The sequence below is a fragment of the Lichenostomus cassidix genome, chromosome 11, assembly GCF_008360975.1.
Source record: "Lichenostomus cassidix isolate B80296 chromosome 11, HeHo_3.0, whole genome shotgun sequence".
NCBI classification, from domain to species: Eukaryota; Metazoa; Chordata; class Aves; order Passeriformes; family Meliphagidae; genus Lichenostomus; species Lichenostomus cassidix.
In genome coordinates, this window is record NC_139492.1 from 2,088,052 (window position 1) to 2,109,231 (window position 21,180).

Here is a 21,180-nt window from a genome sequence, read left to right on the forward strand (position 1 = left end):
TTTGATTCTGCAGGATTTCCTCAGGCCTCCAGTATTCCAGTTAAAGGATAATTGAAGTTTGGAGGAGCAGGAGGCAGGGAAATCAAATTGAGTGATGAGAAAACTTAGTCCTTGTGTGTTTGTGCAGAGGAGGATCGATGTGTGTGCTGGGAACAAGAGGGTATCCTGAGTTTTTTCATTCCCCATCACAGCCTGGATAATAAGCTTTAGAAAGATTAGAAAACAGCCAAAAAAAACCCTCTTAAGCTGAGACTTACTAGCTGCTAAAAACCCAAACAAAACCCCCACAAACCCCTTTAATTTCTGGTGGTTTGCTGCCATGAGTATGCTTTGCATGTAGCAAATAAACTGGTTTTTTTTCTGTTTCCCTTCCCTCCTGCCTGTATGTATGGGAATATAAATCACAGTGGGTTTGTGGGGAGCCTCTGTGGGATTTTGTTCCCAGATTTTGGCATCTAATGGACAGCAGGGATTGGGAAATGCTGCTTGGAAAGCATTTCTTCAGCACACCAAGAGGAGATGCCATGTGAAAGTGGTGGTGCTGCATTTCTTCCCACTCCTGTGTAAACAGGGATGTGGAAAGTGTTTTATGAGTTCCCTTTTGTTTGCTTTTTTCAGCACAAACTCAGTTGCTGTCCTTCTGTTTGATGCACAACTTCATGAATGAAAATTTAATTAATCTTTAGATCCATAGGCTTTATTTATGATTAGGGCCTCCTATAGAAAGGATTTTACTCAGGATTTTTTTCCAGCTTAAAGATAACTTGCAGCCTTTCTGCTGTTTTTGGTCAAATACCACAAACCCAGATGTTGAACCCAGTTTGAGAAGACTCAGATTTTGCCTCTTAAAGAGTGGCATTTCCATGCTCCATCCCACACAAACTGAGTCTGCATCCAGGGATTTAATAAAAGAAAAACCACTAGCTAGGTATGGAGTGGTGAAGCAGTGGATATCATGGAAAAGGGCTGGGCTGATTTATCTTCTTATCTTGAATTACTTTTTTCAGGAGGTGCACAAAATTCTCAGTGGGGATTGAGGCACTGATCTATCTAATCCTTTTATTAGGATTGATCCAGCAGTTGTAAAAAGGGAATCATAAAAAAATCAATATCCTATGGGATATTGAAGTGGCTTCCCAAAATGTCTTTTCTAGCCTTGCCCACATCCACTGCAGGTTTTACCTGACCTTGACCAGCCAAGAGCAAATCCTAAAGGGGTTGGAATTGCCTTCTGCTTTATGTAGCTGCTGACATTTTGGGAAGAGCAGGAGATCCAATCCCCTGCTTTTTTGGAGGCTAAAAATCCAGAGGATTTACCACCTGGCCATGAGGAGAGGGAGGGAATTGTGTGTCTCTTCCCAGCAGCACCGAGCTGAGCAGATGAGAAATGCTCTGATACCATCCAAAAGGGTGAAAATCCCCGGCTGGAATAGGAAACCAGACCTGAATAAAATGTCTTCAGGCTGCCTGGCTCTGTTTTCCCTGGATGCTGTGCAAGGGGGTGGGAGGCAGTGGTTGAAAAGGAGACAAGATGACGTAGCTCCTGTCCTGGCTGTGATTCCTGGCTGTGCCTCTGGGCTGGAGTATTCCACACACAGGATTCCATGCTGGAGGCTTAAAAACGACATGGAAAATGCTTCTCTTGGGTTCAAACAAAGCAGAAAATAATAATAATAATTTTAAAACCCCTCTTAAGGAATGATGCCAGGAGATGTTGGAGCACAGAGGGTGCCACAGCCTCGCTGGAGCTTCTCCTGCAGCCCTGAGCTTCTCCAGCCCCCTTTGTTTTCCTCATCTCATCCAGCTGTTCCACTTACCTGCTGGAATCTCCCAGATATTTATGGCTAAATCTCCGTGGCAAAAAGCCTTGTGTGCCCCTTTGCCAGTGCCAAATATACTCTGGGAATGTCCTGAATTAGAAATCTGAAATTTTTATATCCTCTGGGTTGGTGGAAGTTGGAGTTTTGCTGAATTCAGCATGCTGAAAAGACATCAGTATTATGTGTCCTTAATTCTGTACAAAGGTTTTTCTGCTCCTGGACTCATTTATTGGAATACTGGGTAGAGAGCAGCTCTTTGAGCTTTTGAGAGTAAAAGCAGTAAATAAAAATCCTTTTTTTTTTTTTTTCCTCTCCCTTGTGCTGATGGATGGCACCTTTTCTTCTGGAGTTCTGTACTGACTGAATAAAGTAAAGCTTCAGGGCAGGTTTAGAAAGGTTATTTTAATAAAACCATCCAGAAGTTAAACAACACAAAGAGAGATGAGAGGCCACAGAATAAAAACATACAACTTGATAAAATAAACAGGATGTTTTTTAGGCAGGTGATATTTTTTATGGTATTAGCTTGCTGGGAGAAAATTCCTGCAGCTTTTTGTGTAATATTAGGAATTATCCACTCAGTTGTCCCTAAAGCTTGTTCTGCAGCACGCTAAATTGTATTTCATGCTCTAGAACAGACCTAATGTTAGAAAATTGGTGCAAAAATCTTTACCTAAAGGTCCACTTTGCTAATTGCAATCATTTTCCATGGATATAAATTCACTGCAGTGGATTTTATTCACTGAGCAAGTGCAGCCCAGAAGTTGAGCATGAAAAGATCATGTCACTGTCAGCACCACAAAATCCAGAGGTGATTTCAGGTTTGTTATTAAGCCACGGAGTAAAACAGGAATAGCTTTATTTCATGTCTCTGGGTAATCCAATTCTGCTCAAATTGCTGGGGAGGAAGAATGAATGAGTGGAAGAGATGGGATCTGAATCCTTTGGAAATGCCAAATGATAAGAGCAGTTGCAGGAGAGTGATGCTGGGTTTGCTATAAACAACAAACGTTGCGTAACGCTGGCTGTGTTTTTCAAAAGCAGATGTTGCAGCAGTTGCCGCCAGGATTTCTGCAAGTTGTTTGCTCATCCTTCAGCTGCTTCATCACATTTCCCCTCTCCATACCCATCTTACACATTCTTTCTCATTCTAATCCTGTAGTACTTACAATTCCAATCAATATTCAATATATTTGAACTGTGATCACAATTTCAAGGGGCCCTAAATTCTCTTAAATAAATGTACTGAGGTAGATTTTTTTTAATTACCTTCTGCATGCTAAAATCTTCATGTTCAAACCTTCATGCCACTGAATTTTGTCTGGATGGCTCAGCAGTGTCTGCTGAGCAGATTTATCCCTGTGGTGCTCAGCATGAGGCACAAAATCATTTCAGAAGCGTGAGAGGAACCCACTGGAATCTTTTGAGAGGAACAAACCTCTACCAAAAGCAGGGTGTGCAGGAGAAAGTAGTAAGTAATGAATTGACATTATTCATGAGCCCAGGGATTGATGTAATTGTAATTGGGAATTACATGGAGGAGGAACAGTTGAGAGGATGAGAAAAGGAATGTTCATTCTCTGTGTAAAGAGAGGCACAGACATCAGTAGATCTGAATTTGGAGGCTCTAAGAAAATTCACTGCAAGTAAGACTCAAAGAAGAGATTTTTAAGCAGCCAAGACCCCAGTGGCAGCATTTTTAAATGACCAGGACCTGCTCTGCTCCCCTGAGACCTCTCCTGCAGAGCTGCTTCCAGCTCTGGAATTCCCAGTGTGAGGAGCTGCTGGAGTGAGTCCAGAGGAGACCATGGAGATTCTCCAAGGGCTGGAGCCAGGCTGGGAGAGCTGGGAGTGTCCACCTGGAGAGGAGAAGCTCCAGGGAGAGCTCAGAGCTCCTGCCAGGGCCTGAAGGGGCTGCAAGAGAGCTGGAGAGGGACTGGGGACAAGGGATGGAGGGACAGGACACAGGGAATGGCTTCCCAGTGCCAGAGGGTGGATTTAAATGGGATACTGGGAGGAAATTCTTCCCTGTGAGGATGGAGAGGCCCTGGGATGGATTTCCCAGAGAAGCTGTGATGCCCCTGGATCCCTGGAAGTGTCCCAGGCCAGGCTGGACAGGGCTTGGAGCAGCCTGGGACAGTGGAAGGTGTCAGGGTTGGAACTGGATGAGCTTTAAGTCCCTTCCCACCCAAACCATTCTGTGACTCTCTGAGGACACAATAAAATATTTAAAAGGCCACAACAAAACCTTCAGGCCATGACTGTTTGGAGGCAGAGGGAACTCGAGCTCCAGATGGGTGAGAAGGTGGCTTTGGGTGGAGCCTCACTGGGGACATGGGAGGTGACACCAGCAGGTCCCTGATGCAATGGTGCTGCTGTAACTTTTGCACTGCAATGCTTTGTTGAGCACTTAGGAGGAAGTTCCATGTGACAAACACTGGTTTGATTCTTTCTGGTGACATAGAGTATCAACAGTCCTGAAAACAGGTAAATAGCTTGTAAATAGTGATTATCTGGAAATAAAGTGACAGAATTCTGGGCTTTGCTTGTCAGGACTGCTCAGTGAAAAGTCACTGTCCACAGCACGTGTCCCTTCAGGCAGCTGTCACTCACAGGTAGAATTTCAGTGACTTTGGGTTGGGATCATTTTACTTTTGTAGCTTTAAGCCAATGTAAATTGGCTTTTTATAAGAAAAATTCCGTGTGTATCCCCATGTGTGTACTCAAAAGGAAGGAGAAGTTTATAAGAGAACAAAAAATTGGTGAAATAACCTTCATCAAGTTTTTCATGTTGGAATCCCTGATCTGGGTGTGTGGGGCACTGGGAGTCCCCAAGAATTCAGCACATCAAATACCTGATGTGTAAGGTGGTGTAAGGCTGAGGGATGCAGGCAGTGACCTTCCTGGCATTCCATCCTTTCCACACTCACATCCTATTTTCACTCACACCTTATTCCCATGGAGGCTGAAATTTTCCGTGAAGCTGCAGGAATGGAGGAGTCAGGATGTCAACAGAGCCATAAAACCACCCTGAACTTGTAAAACCAAGCCCTGAAAACATGGAGATTTTTTTTCCTCCTCCTGGTTTCCCTGGGAGGGATGGTGTTTATTCCTTGATGTTATTAGGATAATTCCATGGGTGTGGAGTGTGTTATTGCAGCGATGAGTGAGGTGATAAGGCCGGGAGGAAATGAAGAGCTTTGCATGGAGTGGATTATTTGGGTTGAAAGTGCTTGGAATGAAGCTTTCCCAAGGCTGGATGTGAAAATAGCACAGAGTGGTGATACCAACATCCCTGTCTGAGGGAGGAAACCACAGCTGGGCACCTGGAGCACCAAAAACAAAGCCTGGCACTTCCCAAAAGTCATCACTTCTGCCTGTATTCAGGAATATCCTCATCATTCCTCTTCTCTCTTTGTTTTTCCATAGTGAGTGTTGAAAAAGTGGAATTAAAAGGACTGGCACACAAGAAGAATGAAAGAAATGTTGAGTATTCCTTTGAGGTAAGTTTGGGTTTCTTTTCCTGTGAAAAAAAAGGGAGGATAATGCTTAAGGAGGAGTTAAGGAAATTCTCAAACTTTATTGTTAGATCCCAAGAATTGGTCTAGCAGCTCCTTTGGGATAGAAGGTTGTTTTTAATCATTGATATGAAAATCATAAATGGCTGTGGATGATGCACAGGTTGGTAGGTGGGGACTGGCAGAAAAAACAATAAATTCATTTTAATGCGGGAAATTTTGGCAAAGTGTTTATTTAGGGGGAAATATGATGCCACACCTACAGGATGGTTATCCATATCCACATTCATTCTTCTGCTGGAATGCAAAAACCAGGGGGAATTCAAGTCTTAATCTGGACAAAGACAGTGTGGGCTCTGAGGGCACAGCTGCTGAAAAGAGACAGGAGGGGAGCCTGTGGGTTCCAAAAGGTTGGGGAGTACAGAAGAGCTCTGGAAATTATTCCAAACTTGAGGAAAACTGTGGAGCAAGAGTTGGAGAACTTAACTGGAAGGGGACTTTCGCAATTATCTAAGAGCATTTCCAAAGGGAATAAAAACTCTTCCCAGCAAAGGGGACATTAACCCAGCAGGAAAGGCTCAACAGGAAGCACTGTCTGAGCTGAAGTTCCAGTGATTCCAAGTGGAAGTGAGAGCAGTGCCTGTGGAATGGCTGTGGTTCACCACACACCACCAGGAGAAGTGGCTTCCCCCGGATTGACGCAGCTCTGCAGCTCCAATTGCTGCTCCCAGTTCCGGTGGAGGGATGAGTTCATCCCTGAAAACCCTGGGGGGGTGGCAGGGACAGAGCTGGGTGCTGCTGAGGAGCTGAGGAATGAAATATTCCAAATTATAGGATGCACAGCCCAGAAAATGTCTTTGGTTTGTTTAATGAGGACCCAGAGCCAAACGGGAGGTGAGAAAAGGAGAACCCGAAAGGCTCTGGGCAGGAGAATCCTAATTATCCCCAACTTTCACCAAGTTATTCCTTCAAACTCCCAGCAGCAGCTCAGCATCTGTTGGGATGTTGGCAGCATGAACCTCTGCAGGCCTTGATTCATGGAGAATGTCCCGAATTTCCTGAATCCCCAATTGTTCCAAATGTCATCAATATTAGACAGGATTTTTCCAAGGGCTTTTCAAACTCCGTATGAAGTCTGCAGTTGTCTCCACTCCAATTAAGATCTCGTGAAACTTCTTTTCCTATTACAAATTTTTCTATAAATAACAGGAATTACTGTACCCAGTGTTTGCCTTGACAGCTTGGACTGAAGGAAGAGAAGAGACTTCAGCTGAGCTGATAAATTGCTGTTTGGGTTAAATATCCAACTATGGGATGTTTTGTTCTGTTTGGGAGCTTGGAAATAGCAGATCAATGGATGGAACAGTTTAGTGTTTGCAGTGCTATTGTTCCCCTCATTTACAGTTCACGTTATTGTTTTATAAGTATTGAAAATTCAAGTTAAAACAGAAGTCGTGACAATTGTTGAGTTGTTACAGAACTAGAAAAAATGAGATTTTTTTTTCCCTGAAATTTCTCATGAATTAAAAAAAAAAAATCACAAATTTTAAAAGAAACCAACTTGAAAACTTGGTAAAACTGCTCAAGTTTTTCTTTCTTCTTTCCTCCCCCCCCCACTTTTTTTTTTTTCTTGTCTAACAACTCCGCTGAGAGGAAATTCCTCCCTTATGTAATATATTTTGAAATCCTCTCCTCTCCCCACTCTTTTTTGGCAGCTTTTGGCTGGCTGGAAAAACTTTGTGTATGTTTTCAGTTGTCATTGAAACTAATATCATGTGAGAGGCTGCTGTGTGATCCCCAAACACATCCACCCAGCTCCTTCCCCATGGATCCAGAGCCTCCCAGACGCCTCCAGTGGATATTTGGAATCCATAGGGATCCAGCCCTGGCTCCTCTCACCCTGATGTTCCTCGTGCCAAGAAATCCTGACTTTTGGCTCAGTTAAACTTCAATTTTTGGCTCAGTTAAACTTCATCTCCCAAGCAATAAATGCCTCAATATTTAAGGGTGTCGTGACTTGTTTGTGTGGGGTTGAGATACTGAATATTCCCTTTTTTCAGGGCATGGACAAGATGGAGTGTGGAGCAGGAGCTCCAGGTTTCCTTGGGAAGGTTTTGCCTGGTTTTTTTGCTGCCATTCCCAATTTCACGTGGCATATGGAGTTGATTAATTAGCAATAGGCAGCTTTGTGTGGGGGGAGTCATTGCTGTTGGAAAGCAGGTCCTCCAAACCAGCTGTTTTCTTTAACAATAATGAGGGGAAAAAATATTCCATGGCTCCGTGGTTGGTTGCTTAACTCTGGATGTCTGCAGTGTGTAAGGATTGGGTAAACTCTGAGGGGCTTTTCCAGGCATCCAGAGTAGTTGTTAAATGTGAAAACAAGAATTGGGCAGCAGTTTTGTCCTTGTGCACAAAAAATAAGTGTTTCCTTATTGATTTCACCCATCACAACATCTGTGATAACTGATAATCTGATCAACATCTGATAATTGAGAGCAATTATTGAATTTGAGGAACCAAATTAAATTCATTACTGAACCAAATCCTTCTTGCTCCTCCCCAAGGTCCTGTGGTCTGATTCTTCGGTGACGTTGGTAACCAAATCTTCTGCTGAAGTGACTGAATTTATTTCAAAGGTAAATACCATAACAAAAACATTTTCAAAATAAAAACATGTTTTATCCCTCTCTATAATTTTGTTCAATTATGCTTTTCAAAATGTGCTGAGATAATTTAGATTAAATGTCATAAAATATTTGACTTTTAACTGGCAGTGGCTTGAATCTCGTAGAAACAACAAGACTTCTTTTCACTTTTTATTTGTAATATCCTCCCTTCCCCTTCAGCTATCTCAGCTGTATCCAGAAGAAAACTTGGAGAAATTCATTCCCTGCTTAGCTGGTCCAGATTCATTTTACCTGGAACGGAACCACATGGACCTGGAATCAGACCTGAGGTATGCTGGGATTTTGTGGGTTTTTTTTTAATCTTGACACTTGGCTTCTTTCACCAAAAAAAGGAAAAAAACCCCAGGAAATGGAAACATTATCTTCATATTCTGAATTACTTAAAAGAAATTAGAGCCTGATCCTAAGCTTTTTTCCTTGATGTTCCATTAATTCCAGTGCATAACAATTTTTCAGGAATTTTTTTCTTCAGAAATACAGATGGTAATAATATTCTCTATTAAGCTTCCTGGAGAATTGATATTTCCTCATTCCTTGTGAAAAACAAAGAGAGGATCATTGGCTTTGCAAAAGTTTGTTTTGGACTCAAAAATAACCAGAATTGCTTAAAACAATCCCTCAAAACTCAGGAAAAAATAGAAGCCTGAATATTCATCCATCTGCACTGAGGAATGGGTTGTGGGGATTTTTTCCCCTTTACTCTTTCACAGAGTTTTTATTGTCTCAGTTGTTTTACGTTGTCATGTTTATTTTACTTTATTTAAAAAAGGTAGGTATGTATTTAGATATTATTAAATGATTGCGTTTTTGGAAGCCTTTAACAGCTAAGGAATTCTTGAAGCCTTAGTTTCTACCTCCTGAAATTATCACAAACCACCTGGCCATTATTTAATATAAACCAATATTTTAAATATCATAATCTGTGGCAGATCACATCAAATCTTTCTTTGTAAATATGATTTTCCTATGAAAATTGGAGGGACTTCAGTAATTTTCAGATGCTGTCTGTATCTATGCAAAATGAGATTATTGCAATATTAATATTATGCTGATCCTAACACGATATTATTATAATATTAAATGACACTTTAAAATATTAATTACCTTTATTAGGGCTTCTGCTTTACACTTACTTTCCCTAAGCCACGGTGGGTATTGGGATTGTTTTCCATGGCAAACAGCATTCTCAAAAAAAGGCAATCCTGTGCTGTGCTGCAAGGAGAATTTGGGAAGCTGCAGGGAATGTGTGTGGCTGCTGTTTAGGAACAACAAATCTGGGTTAATGGGGCAGCAACCTGCAGAGCCAGAGCTCACTGTGGAGCAGGGCAAGGAGATGCTCAGCTGGGAAATTCAGGGATCAGCTGTGGGGTTTCCAGCTGGGAAGCACCTCTGGGTGTGTGGAGGTGCAAAGTTTTGGGAGATTGGTGTTTGTTCATGGAATGGTTTGGGTTGAAGGGACCTTAAAGCTCATCCAGTGCCACCCCTGCCATGGCAGGGACACCTTCCACTGTCCCAGGCTGCTTCAAGCCCTGTCCAGCCTGGCCTTGGACACTGCCAGGGATCCAGGGGTAGCACAGCATCTCTGGCACCCTGTGCCAGAGCCTCAGCAGGGAAGGATTTCTTCCCAATATCCTGTCTAAATCCACCCTCTGTCAGCTTAAAGCCATTCCCCTTGTCCTGCCACTCCATCCCTTGTCCAGAGTCCCTCTCCAGCCCTCCTGTAGAGCCCTTTAGGCACTGGAATGCTGCTGTAAAGTCTGTTTTCCCTTAAAAGAGGCACAGGGAAAACGTGACATAAGTTTTTTCCCTAAACTGCCAGACTCTGCATCTGCTGTTTATCTCCAAGAGGAGGAAATTCAATAACAGATCCATCTCTATTTTCTATTCCTCAGGTTCCTGCATTTGAAAGGCAGTTTTCAAGTTTACATTTGAACATTTTCTGCCTTAGAAGTGTTCAGGGCTCCTAAATGAGGCATCTTTGCTGAACCACTCAACAGAGTGAAAACAACCCAGGGATAACAGGGTTTGGTATTGAGGATAAGAATATCCATAAATTTCCAGAGTTCAGAATTGCATGGTGTGTTCCAGCTTTTAAATTTCCAATCTAACTCCAAACTGTGCTGTCCAGAGTGCAATGCTGATGGATTTGGGATATAACAGAGCTGGGGCTTTGTTTGCTGCAGGTACCTGGCCCCGTTCCCTTCCCATGTGGTGAAAAACGACCACGTCAGGAAGTTCTTCAGCACTTCATCTCCCTCACAGCAACTTCAGAGCTCAAGTGAGTTGAGATAAAGTTTCAATTTTTTTTTTTTTTTTTTGGTACTGATGTGCATTTCCTAAACTGATGCCATTTGTAACTCTGCTCCTTGTTTCCAGATCCTGGCAACCCCTCCCTTTATAAAGTAGGAACTACGCTGGGAACATCTGGAAGGTGAAATATTTCTCTTGTTTAGAACTCATTTATAATTCATGTTTATAACTTGTTTATCTTGTTTATAACTCATTCTCTTAAGAGCCCATTTTCATTTTCTACAACAAAATCCAGACCCCCTCCATGGAGCCAATATTGTGGCTTCTTTTGCCACATCCATATGGAAAGATTAAAAATTTCCATAGGATTATATTTGGGCTTCTTTACTTCTTTTTAATAATGCAAAGATCGTTCTCTCGAAACCTTCTTTAAATCACAGAGAGGCAGCAGAATATTTAATATCTGTGACTATTGAAGGAAATGACTGAAGGAAAATTCTGTTTAAGATGAAGATCAGCTTTACCCTTTACCAGAACTGTCCTGTTTTACTGAGCTGTGGATCAGGGCAAATCTATAACTCAGCTCCAGTGGGGCAGTTTTTCCCAAAATCCAAATTTCTGGGTGCCACAGCTTATCCAACCTGCTAAACCCAACCCTGTTCCCCTTTTGCAGACCCATCTGTGGGGTGGCTGGAATTCAGTCCTCGCAGAACCACGTCCAGCACTCTGCTGCTGCTCCTGTCGCTCTGCCCCACTGCTCCCACTCCGGAGGCTCCGGCTCCTCGCTGGGCTATCGCTCCCAGATGGACACCTCCTCTCCCTCCATGCTGATGTCTTCCAGCCCTCAGACCCCTCAGACACAGGAGCAAAACGGCATCCTGGACTGGCTCAGGAAGCTGCGCTTGCACAAGTATTACCCTGTCTTCAAACAGCTCACCATGGAGAAGGTAGGGTGGGAAATGGGGAAAGGCAGGCAGGTTTGCAATGATCCCCCTGTTCTCCAGGCTGGAGACATCTGCACTGAGGATCACACAAGTTTCTGGCGCTTGCTGGGGAGGTTTTCACTTTCTGAAAGCAATAATGAGTTGATGAAAACCTTCTTGCTGTTTTCACTCTGGGCTGTGGCTTGAGCTGTCGGACAGCTGCTGCCTCTCCCAGGCTTCCTCACAGAATGCTTGGGTTGGAGATCCAGCCTGAATGCTGCCTTAGGAATTCCCTTTGTGTGCAGCAGACAGCTAAATTTGTTGGTTTTTTAAAATTTCTGCTTCTTGACTGATTTTTTTCTCCCGAAATATTTGATTATCCTTGTTTTAAAAAAGAGATTTTCAGAGACTCATGGCATGAACATGAACATGAGTGAGTGAGGTTTGCTTCCTGCAGGAATTCTTGTGGAGAATTAATCTCTTATGTCTTTGCATTGTGAGAGTCACAAATAACACCTGTGCATGCTGGATTTTATCTAAACAACATTTTAGAGCATTTTTCCAGCTCTATGGGGAAATTCTTTGTCCTCTGTCTTTTGGGCTGGAACGCCCTCCAGTGGAGGGAGAGCTTGGGCTGAGCTTTGTGCTGCTTCTGAAATATTTTATGGATTTCATTTTAATCTCTTACCAGAGTCTTCTGATTTAATTTGCTTCATTATATGACGGGAAATATACTGGGGTTTTTTTTCTGTAATGAAGTAGTAAAACTGCAGATTCTAGTATATTTTTAAAAAGCAATTATTATTATGCATACTTCATAGGCTTTCATTTTAATTACATTACAATATAAATATCTGTGTTTTATTTTCCTTCTCCTCTATATTTTATTATAAAACTTACAATTGGTGTGTATTTTCCACTGCAGTTCTGTGGTAAATGACACACTGGGAAAACTGGAGTGCTTTTCTAAGATCCTTAAATTCACTGATAGCACCAAGTTCTATTTTAATTTAATTCTATTTTAATATGTACGCGAGTTATTTCATCTTTATTATGACTGGTTAATACAAGCACACACTTAATTAAATTAAATCTACAGGTGGTCTTTCTTCCATGCCATCCCCCACACTTTCCTTTTACTCTGATTCTATAATTGAAAACTGGAATGGAGGGTTTCTTTGAATTTAAAAATTACTTTAAAGTTGCCTTTTACAATTACTCTTCACTGAAAATGGGAATAAGAATATTCCAGGTTATAAAACTAAGCACATCTTTTTTTCTTTCCAAGTTTCTGAGTCTTACTGAGGAAGATCTGAATAAATTTGAATCCCTCACCATGGGAGCAAAGAAGAAGCTCAAGACCCAACTAGAGCTGGAGAAGTAAGTGAGGGCTGGGGGAATTCTCTCTTTTTAAGGTAATAATAATAATTTAATTCAAATTTTACAGTGAATTTTGCTTTCCAGATCTCAAACCTACCAGGATTCCCACCTGGAGATATGGATGATGCTTATCTTCCTTACTAAACAATATTTACTACTTTCTGGTTTACTGCTGCCTATTCAGGGCTGTGATGAGGATAGCAAATTTTAAAATAATCTACAAAAGATACAGACTGTGTTTAGTTTTTTTAAACTTGTACCACAGTTATTGCAAGGATTTTGGGTTTCCCACCCACCTGAGATTGATGGGATCTGTAGGGTTTGCAAGCCCAGGAGATGCACACCCAAAGTCAGGGTGCCCAGCAGGACTTTTTTTGTCCCAGGAAGTGACATTTTTTTGGCTCCAATCCATGTGGATGGAGCACAGCTACTTTGGGAGCTGCCTCAGTGCCCCAGGGTGACCCCAGGCAGCTGTGACAACCCTTTGGGGACACTGACGCAACAGATTGTCCTGGTTTTTGCATCTCCACTTACAGAGAAGTGTTTATTCTGCAGCTACTGCTGTTACTTAAAAAGCAATTAGAAATCCAAATCCATGCCCATTTATCAGAGCTCCTTGGCAGCGTTTTTCAGCACTCTTAGTTTTTCCAGAGTGTGTTTGGAAAAGGAAAACTTGGGACTGTGTTTGTTTTCTCTTTGGGTTTGGTGTGCAGGGCTGGGTTTGGGATGTGCTGACATAATTTTAGAATTCAGCTAGGATTTGGTGATGTTTTGCCCTGGACAAATTAGTGTTGGAATCAGATGGCAAATAGTCCAGCCCTGACTGCTGGCAGTTATTGGTCAGCACTGCTGTGATTTCCAAGTGTTTCCTTTTGAAATGAGCACAGCATCAGTGGATTGTTTAATGGGCTTTGTCTGCTTCGGTTTCATTCAGAAATTGATTTATTTGTGGTTGTGTCTTAGCCAGTTTCTCTCTCTTCATACTTCTCTCCGTCACCCTGTAGGGAGAAATCAGAGAAACGGTGCCTAAACCCCTCAACACCTTCCTCAGTGACCAGCAGTGGGGTGGCCAGGGTTCCCCCCACGTCCCACGTGGGGCCTATCCAGAGCATCCGGGGCAACCACGCTGCAGGTAAGGGGAGCAGGGGACACTGCTGTGCTGTCACAAGGGTCAGCTCATTCCTGTGCTGCTGCTGCCCCAAGCTTTATCTTCCAAAAGCCTTTGGCTTGATAGGGAGTGAGCAAAAAGTCTGATTTCAGTGATCATTGGGGGCAATTAAAGGTAGTTTCTACTGCTTGGTTCCCATGGGAATAGGCAGCTGCTGTGGTTGGACTGTTCCACCCCAGTGCTTCCCTGTCAGTCCTGAGCACTGCTGTGTTGGTGTCCTGAGGCTGTCAGTGTCACCCTGGTGTTCCCTGTGTCCCCAGAGCTGCGAGTGGACGTGGATCAGCCAGCGCACCCCCTGCCCCGCGAGGGCAGCTCCTCCGAGTACTCCAGCTCCAGCTCCAGCCCCATGGGCATCCAGACGCGGGAGGAGAGCTCGGACAGCGCCGAGGAGAACGAGAGACGTAAGCACAACCCCCCAGCAGTGTCCCCAGCAGTGTCCCCTCACCCTGCTCAGGGCTGCCCTCACGGCTCCTCTCTCCCCAGGCATGGAGCTCCACCTGGACGCCTCGGACAAGGAGAAGCCGGTGATGCTGCTGAACCATTTCCCCTCGAGCTCTGCCAGGCCCACCGCCCAGGTGCTGCCCGTGCAGAACGACGCCGGCTCGGGTCCCGCCGGCCACCACGCGCTGCCCATGCAGATGATGTCCCCCAGCCCCTCGCACATCACCCCCATCCGCATGCTCAGCTCCGTGCACAAGCCAGAGCGCGGCTCCGCAGACATGAAGCTGCTCTCGTCCTCTGTGCACTCCCTCTTGTCTTTGGAAGAAAGGAATAAAGTGTCTCCCGGCTCGAGGGGCAGCATAAAGATGGAAAAGGGCTTTGGGAACGCCGTGGTGGATGTCATGTCGGCGTCCTCTCCGCACCAACCCCTGCAGGTGCTGTCGGGGGGTGCCGAGAGCAGCTCTCCCACCTCCACCATGAACTTTGGGCCTCGGACCAAAGTCGTCCACGCTTCCACTCTGGACAGAGTGATCAAACCAGCCCAGCAGCCAGGACTCATCGTGGAGACGAGCACTGCTGCCACGGTGACATCCAGCACGGTCTTCCACGTGGCTCGTCCGCCCATCAAACTCCTGGTGTCGTCGTCTCTTCCCACCGACTCCGCCATGGCCGGACAGACTTCCTGCTCCAGTAATATGCAAATAACGGTGTCCCCCGCAATAATCAACCCCCGGACTGCTCTGTACACAGCCAACACCAAAGTTGCCTTTTCTGCCATGAGCAGCGTGCCCGTGGCGCCCATGCAGGGCAGCTTCTGCGCCAACAGCAACGCGGCCTCCTCCAGCAGCCACCCGTCGCCGTCCTTCACCACCATGGCCAACCTGCCCAGCTGCCCCGCGCCCAGCTCCAGCCCCACGCTCTCCTCCGGCGCCGACAACAACTTCTACAGCAGCAGCAGCAGCAGTAGCAGCAGCAGCAGCGGCGGTGGCTCCGCGGGGACCGTCCCCGTCCCCAACCAGAACCACCACCACCACCACCACCAGCAGCCGCCGCCGCAGCCGCCCGGCTGCATGGTGTGCAGCTCCTGCGGCTGCAGCGGCAACTGCGGCTCCAGCGGCATGACCGTCAGCTACGCCAACTATTTCCAGCACCCCTTTTCAGGACCTTCCATGTTTACTTTCCCTTTCCTGCCCTTCAACCCCCTGTGTAGCAATGGCTACATCAACACGCAGCAGTACAACAGCAGCACCACGTTCCCCGTGGTGCACACAGCCTACAACAGCGGCCTGGCCCCCGACTCCGTCATGGCCGGACAGTCCACCTTCGCCGTGCCCCCCATGCAGAACTTCATGGGCACGGCCGGGGTGTACCAGGCGCAGGGAATGATGGGCAACGGCAACGGGTCGAGTCACAAAAAAAACGGGAACCTCTCGTGTTACAACTGCGGGGCCAGCGGGCACAGAGCTCAGGACTGCAAACAGCCGCCCATGGATTTCAATCGGCAAGGTAAAGGGGGGGGAAACACGGGGAGTGGCTGATGGCATCTTGGATTCTCTGCTTGATAAAAGTACCTCGTTCTTGAAAGTTGATGGTCTGAGCTGTTGGCAAAAGTCGCAGCTTAGTTTTAGGCAGACCCGTCAGGAGAACACTCTGTGGTGTTTGCAGTGTTTTTTTAGGAGGGATGAAACATCCAGGCAGGGAGGGAGCTGCTGCAGACAGGTTGCAGCAGAATTGCTGTTGCTGCTTCTACCTTCTCAGCCAGGTCAGCTTCGGTCATAATTGCAAGTTCCTCTGGGATTTTACAAACTGAAATCTCTGTTCCTCTTCCCTTCCTGCCCAAAACAATAAGCTAAATGAAGAATTACTGTTCAAACACTCCTGAAGGTCCTGTTTGCTGTTATAATTATTTTATAGGACACGTTGTTTACACACAGCATGGCCTTCTCCAGGAGAGAGCTGAATCCTTAATTCCAGATGGAGACAGCTAAAAGAGAAATGCTGATTTACCAAGAGCACTTTTTGCCCCACTCTTCTTTTTTATTTTGATTGTTTTATGTTGAGATAATTTGCAAGTGGTGTGGGCCAAAAAATGAAATACAAACTCTTGAGTGAAGCAAACAGCACTGAGGTTCCATTTGACATTATGTCTTGTCTGTAGCCTTTACCTGGATTAATTTTTATGTGGTCTCAGACATTTAAACACCGTAAATTAACAGGTGTCAAGTGTTGGGGCAGCAATCTACAGCAGCACTAAAAGGTAAATAATGAGTGGAATTCCTGTGGTGAATGTTTTGATAGTGGCCAGGGGGAAGCAGAACCTCTGCCCCATCAGTCCTGGTTGGAAGAACTTCAGCAACACAGCAGACTCTGATGTCTTTTTATATTGGATTTAATTTCATTAATTAAATTCCCATTTAAAGTCTGCCAAACTTTTCACAAGGGCATGGACTGACAGGACAAGGGGGAATGGCTTTAAACTGAAGGAGGGCTGGGTGAAATGGGATATTGGGAGGAAATTCCTCCCTGGGAGGGTGGGGAGGCCCTGGCACAGGGTGCCCAGAGAAGCTGTGGCTGCCCCTGGATCCCTGGCAGTGTCCAAGGCCAGGTTGGACAGGGCTTGGAGCACCCTGGGACAGTGGAAGGTGTCCCTGCCATGGCAGGTGTGGCACTGGATGAGCTTTAAGCTCCTTTCCAACCCAAACCATTATGGGATTCTCCAATTCCATGAAACAAACTCATGCCAGCCCTCAAACTCCAACACTGCAAGAAGCAGCAGCAGCAGCAGGGTGTTTTGGGAAGCTCTGGGAGGTGCCTGCTGTGTAACCCCTGTGTCCCTGTCCTGTCCCAGGTACGTTCAGGCTGAAGTACGCCCCTCCCTCTGAAAGTCTGGACTCCACAGACTGACGTTTCCCCAGCTGGCACCACGATGCTGTAAAGCCATGGAGAGCGACGGAGATGGAACTACAAGACTGAGACGTCCAGTTGCTGTTAAGCTTAATGTATTTTTTAATCCAAAGGTGCTTTACTTTATTAGACTAGGTAGAAAATCTAGCTTAGGGGTGCAGCCAACCCAGTTTTGATTGCCAAATTCAAGTTTTGCTGTTGGAACTCCTGACTCCGTGTCCTCGGACCGATGGATGGATGGATGGATGGTGGGGCTGGCCAGCTGCAGTTCCTGCTGGAAGTACAACATCCCCTGTACTTTTTTGGCTGGAAAATGTTGCCATAATTGGACTTTCCAAGGTGAAAGGTCTGACTCCAGGGCAGCTCTGTTCTGAGGTGGAAGGTAGGAGTGGCCAGAAGGACTTTGGCACCCCATGGCTAGGTAAAATGTCTACTTTTTTTCAAAAGTGATCAGGCACTAATCTCTGGGATTTTTAAGGATTGCACTACAGAAGAATGTAAAACTCTTCAAGCTTTCTGCACTTTTAGCAGACAGTGTCACTCTGAGACCAGTGCAAGAGGCAAAGAAGTTCCAACCTTTACAAATTGGCACCAGCAGGCTTACGGGACTTAATTCCACTATAAAAATCCTAAAAAGTCTCTCTTTTTCCCTTCCAAAAGAACACACACGGCAGTTTCGGTTCCTTCTGGAAACAAACTCGTGCTTCATTGTCTCACCTATTACTAGCTAGTGCTGGCTTCCCAGCACTGGAATAAACTTAGTTTCCAAGGGTCCAAGTCCCAGAGACTCCAGAGTCATAAAGGCTTCAAGGATATTTTCCTGTAATACACAAAACCTTTACGTCCTGTTACTGTATATAGGTCTCTTTCACAGAAACCTTATTATTCTGCTTTTGTAAATGAATTTTAAACCATCCTCAAAAAAAAAAAAATCAAACTAAGAACTCTGGCAGCAGAGTTGATAAGCTTTTGCTTTACTTTATATAAAATACCCTTTGGCTCCTACCCCAGGATTCAGGAATGGTGGGAGTCAAACATGTAAAAGGTAGTAAAAACTTCATTATTATCAAGACTTGGAAGGATTTCTTGTCGGCCTCCTTCGTTGCAGTAGGTTGTAGATGAGTAGCTTTGGTGTTAACTACTTAGTCCATCATTTGTGGGTGACAAATCTAAATTAGGACTCGAGAGGAAGCCAAACCCATCTCGAACTGCTAATTTGAAACACTTTGGTCCTGTCTGGTTGAAAGAAGATCCTAATCCTCATGGCTCCCCCCCGGGAATTTGACGGCATTAACTGGGTGAGGCCTCCTCTGTAAGAGTGTCTGACAGAGAGATATTTGCATCCTGTAATTCGGGAGACAGCCTTGAAAGTCTGAAGCCTTGTTTACACTCGGAGGTGTTCCTTCCAGCAGGATGAATCCATAGGATTGTAGTGGTGCAGGGACTCGGGAAGTCCTCTGGGAGCAGGAGGGTTTGGAGCTGTGCAGAGCTGTCCCCGGGAGAGGAGGCTGTGTGACAGGGGGAATGCAGCCCTTCCTGGGCCCTGGGCATAGGAAAGGAACATTCTGGGCCATCCTTGTGTCCCTGTCTCTCTCCAAGGGTGGTCTCAGCCTTGCTGGAAGGCAGGGATCATGAACACTGGGAGAGGCTCGGGAATGTGGGTGGGCAGAACCAAACTCGGCCCAGGGAGGGATCCAAAATCTAAATTTGCAGAACGGTTGGTCTAAACAAACAACAACAAAAAGCTACTTTTTATTGCTATGCAATAAGAACCCCTGGTTTGTGTATTCCCAGCCCAGCTCCTGCTCCCTGCTGGCTCTGCCTGTTTGAGGACGTTCCCTGTGTTCCCATGAACAACCTTCAGACCTACAACACTAAAGGGATGAAAACTGACAATGCAATTTACTTTGCCTTAATGAGCTCGAGACAATGGTAGGAACAGTCTGTCCCACTGCATCATGCCCAAGGAAAACGTGCAGTTCCATGTTTACTATTTGCAGCTTTGAGGGTCTCTCCAGTGGCCTGGAACATGTGCTGAAAGCCAAACTTAGTGTTGTTATTATTATTATTGTTATTATTTTTCACTTTTTTTAAACGATATTTTAAAATTGTGTTTAAAGAAACTGTATTTCAACACACATGTGAGTGTTCAAAACCCTTTTGAAATAGCAAAAAAACAGCAGCAAAAAAAAAAAAAGTAATTTCTGTACCAGTTGTGTTTTGTTTTACTGCCCAAGGCTGGGCACAGTTGTGTCTGATCTTCATCACAGAAAAAAATTGTATCAAAAGGACTGTAAAACTGAACTTCTGTCCAGCAAATTGTTTCATTCCTTTCTCCAGAGCTTTCTTTATGATCCTTTCCTGTGTGTAGAGTTAAGGCTGATGTTTCTTTCCAGCAAACTGTTTCATTCCTTTCTTTGGGATTGTTTCCTTTGTGTCAAGTTAAGGCTGATGTCTCTTCAAGTGGCTCACGGCTGCGTTTGGAACGGTTTGGGTCTGGGTTTGGAGTAAGATCCAACCCAGAAGGACCTGGAGCAACACGAGTGTCCGAGAGGAAAACCTGGTGAGGCAGCAGCAAGCTCAGAGCCTTCCCCAAATCCCAGCGAGTTGGGGCTTCAGACCTGCCAGTGAACACCTTCCACTCTGTACCCAGAACAACCAAAGTTGGTAAGTCCCAACAGAGCACCTTAATTCCATAAAATTATCCTTGATCTGTTCTTCAAAGGCACAAATCCCATCTTTTTTCCCCTCAAAAGCAAGGCAGCTTGGGGTTGGAATAGTTAAGTTCCAGCTGCTCTGCTTGAAGGAAGCAGTTCTTAAACCCTATTTTTGTACATTGAAAGAGGGAGAGTTCAAAGAATGTTATTTAGCCCTATCTTTGTCCTACAAGTTAAGTATTAAAAGAATTAGTTCTCCAGATGGATTTCACTGTGGAATAGGAATGATTTTTCAGTGGAAGAGGGAAGGGAATCCCCAGCCATCTCCTGCAGGGGCATGGAGAAGTCAGCGAGGAGCCTTTCCCAGAGGAGGGAGCAGCAGCTGGTGCAGTTCCAGCTGCATTTTCCATTTTGATGATGGAAAGACTCGAAATAGGATGGAATTTCCAGCAAACTCCTCCTCACCCTCTGCAAATTAAGCATTAATAAATATTCTGGGCTCAACCCTAACAGGGAGAGCAGAGAGGGAGGAGAAGGAACTGAGATATTGATAAGAGGGTTCCACCCTATTTTATTGAAAACTACATTTGAACTGTTATTAAAGTTCCTCAAAACTGGTTTTTATTCAAACCAACTCTGTCACACTCAGCTTTTTGTGAAACCTTTTCATACCACGGTCATTAAATCTTGGCAAATTAAGCGCCAGACTTGCCAAAGTAACCATGGTCCAGCACCAGAGCTTGGCCATCTCCCCAAATTCCACCTCCTGGCTGGCCAAGCTCCAGGCAGAATTATCCCAGGATGAGCCAGGCTGTGGCACTGGGCAGAGCAATCCTCCCAAAATCCTGTGGGGAAGCTGTGGCTGTGCTGGACTCAGAGCGCTGGATTTGGGCTAGTCTGGAACTCCTGTAAAATGGGATAAATGTGGGCAAATCTGGACAAAAATCCCCATAATGGAGTGTTTGTGAGAGTAGGAATCACTACGGCTGGTTGAGGCCCCACAGCTCTTGTAATAAACCCTTGGAATTACCCATTTGTCCCCTGACATTTTCCTGATGTACGCAAGAACCGTGTTGGTACTGAAGCAGAAAGCAAATCCCGTGTGTTTTCAAGTGCAGATTAACAGCTTCTCTTGGACATAACTTTCCATTAGGAATGAAGGAAATTCCTGCTCCATTTGAGCCATTTCTTTTACTTCGATCACTTCTAGTATTACAAATTCTGCATGTAACTTTATAAATATTTTAAATAGTTTTGTAAATATTTAATATTCAGCTAATTTGATTTTGAATTGTAAATGTCAAGTATTCTGGTATTGGGATTTTTATGTTTTATTATACTTTGTTAAAAGTTAAATTGTACATTTTTAGAATGTTTTTATCTGAGTAAATTTAATGTATGGAAAATAAAGAGTTAAACAGAATCCCTCGGT

At 44.8% G+C, this 21,180-nt stretch overlaps 1 protein-coding gene across 1 annotated transcript in view; it reads left to right on the forward strand.

Annotated features, from left to right (window-relative positions):
• The window catches only part of ZCCHC14 (zinc finger CCHC-type containing 14), a 49,096-nt gene extending 27,925 nt beyond the window's left edge, over window positions 1-21,171 (forward strand). Inside the window, exons 3-13 of the mRNA XM_085071396.1 lie at window positions 5,250-5,323; window positions 7,903-7,974; window positions 8,185-8,294; window positions 10,209-10,303; window positions 10,402-10,456; window positions 10,949-11,222; window positions 12,487-12,578; window positions 13,583-13,710; window positions 14,007-14,147; window positions 14,230-15,693; window positions 17,036-21,171. Coding sequence (XP_084927522.1) covers window positions 5,250-5,323; window positions 7,903-7,974; window positions 8,185-8,294; window positions 10,209-10,303; window positions 10,402-10,456; window positions 10,949-11,222; window positions 12,487-12,578; window positions 13,583-13,710; window positions 14,007-14,147; window positions 14,230-15,693; window positions 17,036-17,091 — 2,561 coding nt within the window. The 3' untranslated portion in view covers window positions 17,092-21,171. The remainder of the gene's footprint in view (window positions 1-5,249; window positions 5,324-7,902; window positions 7,975-8,184; window positions 8,295-10,208; window positions 10,304-10,401; window positions 10,457-10,948; window positions 11,223-12,486; window positions 12,579-13,582; window positions 13,711-14,006; window positions 14,148-14,229; window positions 15,694-17,035) is intronic.
• The last annotated feature ends 9 nt before the right edge of the window (window positions 21,172-21,180 follow it).